We start from the raw sequence: 10,449 nt of genomic DNA on the forward strand, positions 1-10,449 counted from the left end.
GTCAGGGGAGGCCTGGCCGGGCGGGAGGCTAGGGCTGGAGGGCGGCTAGGTACCCGCTCTGCGCCGCGTTCCAGGGGATGCGGCGGGCCCCCGACTGGGTGCAGCTGGAGGCCGCCCCCCGCAACAAGTGCCGGGTGCCATGGCAACGGCGGGAATTTCGCGGTCAGGAAGGCCGGAAGCAGCACCCGCCGGGCTCGCGGCAGCGAAAGCAAAATCCGATCTCTCTCCCGGGCGAGCAAAATGGACGAAAGGCGACCCCCAGGAAGGGGCGCTGGGTGCCTTGGGAATCCGAGGAATCCCTTCTCTTTGCCAGTCGGAGGGGACTAGAGGACGCCGAAGATCGGCGGAGCGCTGCCCCCGGGGGTCCTCGGCGCCGAGCGCAGCTGACGAGCGCAGCGCAGCGGGCTCCATTCCCGGCCGCCGCCGCTCAGCCCATTGCGCAAACCCGGCGGATCCAACCAACCCCGCTCTGCCGCTGCTGCTGGAACCCAGGAGGCGTGCTTGGAGGTTTCGGGCACTACGCGGGAGTGGAAATAACACGTACTGTCCTTTCGCCTAGACCCCCCGCTCGGGCCACGCGGGTTCTGCCCTCAAAGCTGGTGGCTGCCCCAGACTTGGGGGTGGGGGGAGGGGAAGGGGAGAGGCTGGCGCCCCCTCCCCCTTTTAGCTCCCGCGGTCGTTGCAGCAGCTGTTGCCAAATGAACCCCAGAATGGGGACGTGCAACCCTCCACCCCACCCCCAGCCACACACGTCGCGGTCAGAAAACTGGGAAGGGGGCGCTGGGTCCAAGGTTCTGGAAAAGCAAGAACTCACCTGCAAACAGGCAGTCCTTCTCAGCTCTGGACTTCTGGATCACGACGTCGATATCCTTCTGAATTCGCTCTTGCCTTGAACACATCCCCATTAAATAAATCCCTGGAAAAGAAGCAGCTGCTATTTCCACCCCACCCCACCCCCCTCGCACGCTTCCAGCTTTCGTAAATATTCAGTTAAAAATGAAACCTCTGGCCGAGGCAGGGGCTGAAGGCGAAGTGGTTTCGGAAGTGATCCTGGGTGAGAGAAGAGGAGGAGGTGGAGGAGGAGGAGGAGGGGGAGGTCGGCTTTGCATTCCCAGATGTGACCGCCCAGCTGCTGCTCGCCGCTGCTGGATTCCAATTTCCTCCCCTTCTGACAATGGATGGTGATGACACTGAGTCTCACTTTCTCCCTCCCCCGCCCGGACCAACGGCCGTGGGGGGCCGAGGGTGCAGGAGACTGCCGGAGAGCGATCACCGGCGGGGCGGCGGGCGCCGGCGAGGGGCGAGCCCCGCTCCGGCTCACGCGCGCACACCCCTCACGGCCCGCACGCCGGCCTTCCACACCCGCGCACACTCGCGCCCGCGGGCGGCGGCGGCCGTGCCCAGGCTGCTGCAGCGCCGCCCGCCCGCCGCAGACCCTCCGCGCCCGCCGCCTAGTCACCCGGCCCGGCTGCGGGCCGCCGGGGCTAGCAGAATATCAGCCATCCCGGGGGGGAGCCGCGTCTGCCCACCCCGACCTCCACTCGCGCTGAGAGCTGAGCGGCAGTGTAGGTAGTGAAGACTTCCTGGGGCTCCCAGCCTTCCCTCTCCGCGCCCCTCCCCCCATCACTTTTATGAATTCGACTCCACTTTCTAAAGGAATTACGAGTCATGTGGCAAACCCAAACCGGAGTGGCTGGGAAGAGAAAAGGGGGGAAAAGAAAATCTTGAAAAATTAAAAAAATAGTAAGACGAAAAAATTTCTCCTTGTTGCCACATCACATAACACGGAAAAAGCCTTGAAATTACTCCAGACGTGCACCCTCCCTTTCCCTCAGTTTCTGAGTCTTTTTCCTCCAGATGGAAGTAGTTCAGCCCCTTTGGGGCGCCGTTTACGAAACACAGCCCCTTTTGAGGGACTTCCGCCTCTTGAAAAGACTCACCAGTTCTCCCTTCCTAGGTGTTTCTGTTCATCAGAAATTGTCAGAATCAACTGGCACGTTCCGGGGTCTTCCTAAAAGATGGAAACCTGTTTGGCTTGATTTTAAAAACCACCTCCTTTGACAGTCAGTGACGGGAAAGCTACAATTCAGATGCTCAGATATGAGATACAGATCTGATTCTCACTTTCTGTTCTGCCTAAGGACACCTCAGGCTGACGTAGCTGCCCCACCTCTGTATTGGTTTATGCCCTAGGAGAGGTCTCCCGCAGGCAATTCTCTTGTTGATCTTTTCTCCACTGAGAAGGCTGCCGCCAGTAGACCGTAACTCGTTTAGCTTTGCATTCTCAGTGCCATGTACAGCGCCTGAAACACAGGAGGGTGACCTAAATGTTGGTTGAATGCATGAATGGTCGTTTCTTGCAGCCTCTTTTCATTACCCTGTCTCATCAGCTTTCTTATCAGCATAAGGGCCCAAGAATTGCCAAACTGTTTCAGACCCTTAATCAGTTTAGTTCTGATTCTAACCGTGACAACACGTTGTTCAGCACGGTAGGAATGACTGCCATCCCTGAAGGAGTCTTAAGATTTTGTATAATCAAAGATTCTATGTTCTAACTCCTTTATCTTTCAGGAAAGAAATTACAAAATAGTTTCGTTATCCAGCCATATTCACTGTGAGTTATAAAAGGAAACATTCTTCTGCATTATCAAGATCCACTGCAGCCTTTGATGTAGTAAAGCCGCAGTCACAACAGGCTGTATCTCCTGCTCAGTCCTCTCCTGAAATGCCTCCTGTTTAGAGTAGGACAGATTCAAGCCCTTAGTCCTTCCTGGATATGTTGCTTTGTGTAGGTCCTTTGGCTGCCAAAAACGCTTTCTTCTCTTCCACATCACCACTGAGAATCATGAGTATTTCTTCTTCCATTATGTGCTCTAACTTGTCTAAAAGTCTGAAAGTCTATTAACTCACAAGAATTTATTTTATAGTTATCTAGCCACAAGGTTTGCATCTTCCAAGTAGAACCCTTACTACAAATAAATGTGAAATAGTTTTAAAGCTACCAAATATTTTTTTTGTCTGGATCAGCTCTTAGTTTACTACTCACTCCTTAAAATAGGCCTTCTTGTGACTTGTCCGATATTTGATTTTTTTTTAAGCTTCACAGGCTGCGCTGTTTTGCTTAAATAAAGCTAACCTCATCCTGTTCATGCCCTTAAGGTGTGAAGTATTTAATAAATATTTTTAAATTTAAAGGAGTAAGATTTAAAAATAAAAACTAACCTATCTAGTATGTATTTCTGCAAGATAAATTTCTTTAATAAAAACTATACCAGCCTAAATCCTTCCAAGGATCTTCCAGGCTAGATCCTTATGGAATAATTTGCTCAAAGTAAGTCAGCCCATATCCAGGATCCTTTCTTTACCTTGCCCCATCTCCGAATATTTAAGTGTTTATATTACGTGTGCTCAACATACTTCCCTTATCAAAAACTATATACACCTTTGAGATGAAACCGTCCCTCCTTAAACACTCATGAGCATACAACATACACATGCATTCAGGAACATGGCACATAAGAAACCCTTCACCAATTTGTTAAATAAATAAAATCAATATTCACAGTGAGGGAGAACTCAGGTGGTATCCCAAACTAAATTGAAGATAATAATCTACATGTTGGATGATAGACTACCGAAAAAATTCCACCAGTTTAGAATAATGATTCTAAGCCAACAGATAGAATTTATTAGCGAAAAACAGAAATTTTTTGCCTATGCCAAAAGACCCAACTGTGGAAGTGTAAGGTAATGGACATGAGGCATTAAGTTCAATAATGTGATATGGGTATTAATAACTAACATTTATCCAGAACTTATTATTAACATTTATGCAGAACTTATCCAGAATTCATTAACATTTATCCAGAACTGCTAGAAACTGTTCTAAAAGCTTTACATATAGTAACTCATTTAATATTCACAATAACTGCATATACTAGCTGTTATTTTTCTCATTTTACAAAAGAGGAAACAGGCACAAAGGGATTAATTCATCTAAGATGAAACACGGACTACAAGAAACTCTTTTCTCTCTCCAAATCTTTCAGCAACTGAATTGAACTTAAAGGAATAAATGGCTACAGAAGCCACACTAGGAAGTAAACCGGCCCCGCCAATGGCTGCAGGCCGGGAGTGAAGCCAAGAAGCCCTATGATGGATTCTGAGGAGGGCTGAAGCCTATGGACTCTAAAAATAGCCTCTGCTAGTGGCAGTTATATTTCCCTTTCTTGCATTCAACTTCCTTTCCCAAATGACCCAGCCATTAGTACAGTCTTAAGAAAAGTAAAAGCCTGACCTCTGCCATTCCATGGTTATTAAGAAGAGGATAGGAGGCAGGATTAGCAAAGAGGGGAACAGCCTTCTTTGCCAAATGCATAATACTGTCACCAGTGGTAAATGCCCATGGGGGTGCCTACCATCCTTGCTGGACTGTGGAAACAGCACTGGGACAGTTTGCTTTTGTGGCAGAACCAGTGAAGGAGGGACAGAGTAGGGTCGAGGCATTGCTGTGAGAAGACACCACAAAGGGCCTTTAAATAAGAGTGAGGAAGTGGGATTTCGTCTGAGAAAAATGGAGAGCCACTGGAAGGAAGATGATCTGAAAAGTTCTTTCTGATTATTAGAGTGGTATAGCTTCTCCTTATGGTGGTTCTGCAATGGAAAGAATGCCTGCTAAGGACCCAACTACCTTCTAAGTAGAGGTACTTCTGCAATTCTTTCCTTATAAAGCCGCTAGGCTGGCATGGCAGCTCATGCCTGTAATCCCAGCACTTTGGGAGGTTGAGGTGGGAGGGTTGCTTGAGGTCAGGAGTTCAAAACCAGCCTTGGCAACATTAGAAGACCCCTGTCTCTACAAAAAATGAAATTAAAAAAAAAAATTAGCTGGTCGTGTGGGTGAATACTTGTAGTCCTAGCTACTTGGGAGGATCCCTTGAGCACTGGAATTTGAGGCTGGATCACTGCACTCTAGTTGAGGTGACAGAGCCAGACCCTGTTTCTTAAAAAAAAAAAAAAAAAAAAAAAAAAAAAAAAAAAAAAAAAAAAACTGCCTTTGGAAACTAATCCTACTTTTCTGACCTCATCTGATAGGTCTACTATGAGAAACCAAAGTCAAAGTCAACTTTGAATAAACTTGACAAGCTGAAGCAGAATTTTAGGTGATGTATTGTGGAATTTGTCCCACTTTGGTTCTTACTATACCCCTGTTAAGTTACTAAGGTCAAATGTGACAGCACAGCAGTGATGCTGAGATTTTATGGCATCTAGCATCTTAACTAACCTAAGTAATACTAAAGCTACAGCATGAAACCTTAATTCTTCTTTCTAGTTCCAAATTTCACTTTAATTTAGATCCATTTTTCCTATAAAATTTTAATTCCCCTTTCTACCTAGAAGCATCCTAGACCATAATTAGATGAGATGCCTCACTGTGCCATGCAAGCAAACTCATTCTTAGCTTGTACTCACTCATATTAATTCCTTCTTTTGAATACCTCTTTTGCTTTTTCTTGGTACGTAAATACTATATGAATATATTCGCAGTGCAAATGGTTTAAGACATATGTTAAAACATAAAGTAAAATGTGAAAATTCTTACCTATCCTGACCCCTAACTCCACTCTTCGTCCCAGAAGTAACTAGTATTGATAATTATGTGGGAATGTCTTGCGTTATTGCATTCTCATATCTTCACACAGATGTACATATGTTGACAGATTTATACATATAAATTTTAATTTAGGCTGGGCATGGTAGCTCATGCCTGTAATCCCAGCACTTTGGGAGGCCAAAGTGGGTGGATTGCTTGAGGTCAGGAGTGCGAGACCAGCCTGGGCAACATGGTAAAACCTCGTTTCTGCTAAAAGTACAAAAATTAGCCGGGTGTGGTGGCATATACCTGTAGTCCCAGCTACTCAGGAGGCTGGGGCATAAGAATTGCTTGAACCCAGGAGGCAGAGGTTGCAGTGAGCCAAGATAGGGCCACTGCACTCCAGCCTGGGTGACAGAGTGACTCTGTCTCAAAATATAATAATAACTTAATGGCACTACATAATATATATTGTTTTACAACCTGATTTTTTTTTTTTTTTTGAGATGGAGTCTTGCTGTGTCACCAGGCTGGAGTGCAGTGGCATGATCTCAGCTCACTGCAACCTCCACCTCCCTGGTTCAAGCAATTCCCTTGCCTCAGCCTCCCAAGTAGCTGGTACTACAGGCATGCACCACCACGCCCAGCTAATTTTTTGTATTTTAGTAGAAACGGGGTTTCACCATGTTGGCCAGGATGGTCTCCATCTCCTGACCTCGTGATCCACCCCACTCAACCTCCCAAAGTGCTGGGCTTACAGGCATGAGCCACTGTGCCTGGCCACAACTTAATTTTTCTACTTGTCTTGAAGAGCTTTCTTTCTTTGTCATGGAAAGAAATCTAGCTCATTCTGTTTAGCCACTGCAGAGAATGATATTGAATGAATGCACTATAATAAGTGTTAACCACACTTCTGCAGTCATGATGGCTTTTGCAAAATGTTTTGTGATTAAAACAATTTACAACAAATGCACAACTTTATGCACAGTGTCAGCAGTTTCTTTGGGAAGTGAATTGACTGGATCACAGGGAGCTGGCAATTTAAAAATTTGATAGATACAAGCAAATTGCTCTCAAAATTACTTTATCATTTTAAACTCCATTGTTTTTGAAAATACCTAATTCCCTACAACATTCCCCAACAGTATATAGAACTTGTCTTTAATTTTTTTTTTTCTAACAAGCTAGGTGTATTCATCTTGTTTTTATCTGTAGTTCCCTAATTATTAGTAATACTGAGCATTTTGTCAAGTCAGTTTGTATAGTCTCTGTATGAATGCGTGTCATTTCCTCTATTTTTTAATTGAATTTTTTGTTTGTATTATTTATTTGTAGGAAGTTTTTATATATTCTAGATAGCAATTCATTTTCTGTTATAGATACTCTTTAATTACACAAAAACCTTAAATTTTTATTGTTAGAAAATAAAAAATACACTTTGGGAGGCCGAGGCGGGCAAATCACCTGAGTTCAGGAGTTCGAGACCAGCCTGGTCAACATGACAAAACCCCGTCTTTATTAAAAATACAAAAATTAGCTGGGCATGGTGGTATGCCCTTGTAATCCCCAGTTACTCAGGAGGCTAAGGCAGGAGAATCACTTGAATCCGGGAGATGGAGGTTGCAGTGAACCGAGATCACGCCCCTGCACTCTAGCCTGGGTGACAGAGTGAGACTCCGTCTCAAAAAAAAAAAAAAAAAAAAAGAAAAAGAAAAAGAAAAAGAAAAAATTTTAAGCCACCTCCAGACCAAATGCTACCTTCTTCAAAAAAAATCTGTCTTGATTTTTCCAACTCGCTAATCTTCCCTCATCCTTAAACTCCCCATTTCTAGACTATAAGTTCCTTGCATGCAGGAACTGTTTTTACTGATCTTTGTAACCATGGAAGAGGTTATCATAGAGACTATCTTAACACACTAATAGTCCCCAACTTATGAGAGCTCGACTTTAGATTTGATAACTTTACAGTGGTGTGAAAGCAATACACATTCAGTGGAAACCTTACTTCAAGTGCCCACACAATCATTCTGTTTTTCATTTTCAGTACAGTATTCAAAAATTACATGATATATTCAACACTCAATTATAAAATAGGCTTTGTGTTAGATAATTTTGCCCAGCTATAGGCAAAGGTAAGTATTTTGAGCACATTTAAGGTAGGCTAGGCTAAACAATGATGCTCAGTACGTTTATATATTAAATGCATTTTCTCCTTTTGATATTTTCAACTTATGAGTTGACTGGGACATGACCCTATCATAAGCTAAGGAGCGTTTGTAATGCACAAGGAGGGGTCTTAGTTATTGTCTTTTATTGCTGTAGTTTCTAAATTCCTTGAGATTTGAATTCTGCCTGCTACTTCTTCGTTTTCACTGCCCCTAAATAGCCCATAGAATAACGTTTAGTAGGTTGGAGTCACACAATATACACGGATTGATTGATTGATTTTATTTTGCACTCACTTTCAAAGTTTCATGTTTTCTTTATAAAAGAGAAGCATTTCCCCAAGAGTGTTTTATAGGATATTAATTTCATATTATGTAATGAGGTTTTCTCCCAAAACAGATCTAGGTCCAAGTAAGTTTGGAGGAAAATAGATTAAAGTTAAATAAATTTTTCTCTTAATAATTTTAAGCCTGTAATATGCCTACTATGACATCTCAAAATGTTGTTTTTGTTTTTTGAGACAGGGTCTCCTACTGTCACCCAGGCTGGAGTGCAGTGGCACAATCACGGCTCACTGCAGCCTCTACCTCCTGGGTTCAAGTCATCTTCCCACCTCAGCCTCCCAAATAGCTACAGGCACAAGCCATCGTGCCCAGTTAAAAAAAAAAATTGTAGAGCCAGGGTCCAACTATGTTGCCCAGGCTATTCTCAAACTCCTGGGCTCAAGTGATCCTCCTGCCTTTACTTCCCAAAGGGCTGGGGTTACAGGTGTGGCCATGTGCCTGGCCCCACAAAGTTTTAATTGACTTTTGAATTTGTTCGGTTGGTTGGTTGATTTTTGCAGTGCTTACTTAGGAATAGGATTCCATGTAATTTCAAAAATATGTTTTTAAAATTCAGGTAAAAACGTCTATTATTTTTCTCGTTTGTGGTATTAATTGTCAAACAATTTTAACACTCATCTCAAGAAAGGCTTGTGGTGACTGGGATTTGGAGTAAAACAGACTCAACTTCTGACTTTTACTGGAGTGAAACGGACTGCAGCTCCTAGATATGTGAACTTGGGCAAGCTACACAATTTCTTACTACATAAAATCTCAGTTTTCTCATCTGAAGAATGAGGAGAACAAAGGTTTCTATCTCTTTATAGTTGTAGAAGAGAATAAAATGAGATAAACACAGGCAAAAAAAAAATCTAAGTTGCTGAATAAGAATTATTTATTATTAAGGAGCCACTTTTACTCTCTCCTCACTCTTCTATACAAATGATTAATTCATCCTTTGTTTCCCCAGTTTAGCTGGTAGTTTTCTATCACGTTTTTTGGATTCATTTGTTTCAAGTAAATGGTAAGTCCCTGCATAGAGACTTCCTCTTATTTCTATTTGTAAACCCCATGGGCTTGGTGTCATCTGGGAATGCAGACAGATTTAAGGCAGAGAGAGAAGCTTGAAGGAATAGTAGAACAAGTCCCTCCCGGGAGGTACATTTTCTTATTGGCAATCACAATCCAGTCTTACCTTCTTGAGGCCTCATCCAGGGTCGCTGTATTTGTCAGAAAACATTTGGTTGCATGACAGAACTGTAACTCAAACCAGCAAAGACAAGATACAATTTATTGACTGGTACAACGGCAAAGCATGCTTAGATGACCTAGCTGACAAAGCAAGAGCTGGAGGTCCCAGGGACTCGGAATTGAACAGGGAACTCAACCAGAACTTTCTCTTTTCCATTTCTGTTTGGCAGTTTTTTGTTTTGTTTTGTTTTGTTTTTTGAGATGGAGCCTTGCTCTGTCACCAGGCTGGAGTGCAGTAGCACAATCTTAGCTGACTGCAACCTCTGCCTCCTGGTTTCAAGCGATTCTCCTGCCTCACCCTCCCGAGTAGCTGGGAGTACAGGCACATGCCACCATGCCCAGCTAATTTTTGTATTGTTAGTAGAGATCCGGTTTCACCGTGTTGGCCAGGATGATCTCAATCTCTTGATCTTGTGATCCACTCGCCTCGACCTCCCAAAGTGCTGGGATTATAGGCGTGAGCCACCCTGCCTGGTTGGCAATTTCTTTTAAGTAACAGGAAAAATTGTCCTGTGGTAATCCCAGATCTATGACATACCAGTTTAGTAAACTCAGTGGGGGAAGGATAACTTTTTTTTCTCCATACTCTAAATATTAATCTCAGGATAAAAATGATACCATTCACTACCCACATTGGATCAAGGGCCCATCTTTGGGACAAGCGCTGTTGCCAAGTGGATGAGATAGTAAGATTTGCTGAGCCCAAGTCAAGTACCTATTCCTGTGTTGAGGGGCAGCATGTGGGAAAGGTGAAGGCAATATCTCTCACTGGTCTACTACTAGTCTGATCAAAAGTCCTTTGCTACACCAGTTCACTGCATTTCCCTAGGCTGGATCTGGCATAATCACTCATCTTTTTGAGGGTGAATCATATTTTTTAAAAAAAGGATGATTTTGTTCCTCACAGTTTGGATTTCTTCTAATTTTACTCTCTCAGTGCAATAATTATAGTTGCAGGCTATGCTCCATGTTGGTGCCCCTCCTCTGTTCTTAGGCCAGTTATAGCACTTACCACATTTACTGTTTGTCTGCCTTTGTAAGAGGCTAAGCAAATGTGCTTGAAGCCTGAGTAATTTGCTCTCTTCAACAGTGTTTCTCCCAGACATAAGCTAATGTGTG

The 10,449-nt window shown here is 43.8% G+C and overlaps 1 protein-coding gene across 4 annotated transcripts in view; it reads right to left on the reverse strand.

The window, feature by feature from the left end:
* Positions 1-2,245, reverse strand: part of PARP8 (poly(ADP-ribose) polymerase family member 8) — a 187,726-nt gene extending 185,481 nt beyond the window's left edge. The window contains exons 1-2 of one of the 4 annotated variants that reach the window (XM_007972040.3): positions 1,941-2,245; positions 815-916 (exon numbers count right to left, since the gene is read on the reverse strand). In XM_007972040.3, coding sequence (XP_007970231.1) covers positions 815-905 — 91 coding nt within the window. In that variant the 5' untranslated portion in view covers positions 906-916; positions 1,941-2,245. Of the gene's footprint in view, positions 1-53; positions 527-814; positions 917-1,003; positions 1,362-1,940 lie in introns of those variants that run through there. The other 3 variants (XM_007972032.3, XM_007972048.3, XM_037994648.2) reach the window with 3 other exon arrangements.
* Between the last annotated feature and the right edge of the window lie 8,204 nt (positions 2,246-10,449).

Source organism: Chlorocebus sabaeus, chromosome 4, assembly GCF_047675955.1.
Source record: "Chlorocebus sabaeus isolate Y175 chromosome 4, mChlSab1.0.hap1, whole genome shotgun sequence".
NCBI classification, from domain to species: Eukaryota; Metazoa; Chordata; class Mammalia; order Primates; family Cercopithecidae; genus Chlorocebus; species Chlorocebus sabaeus.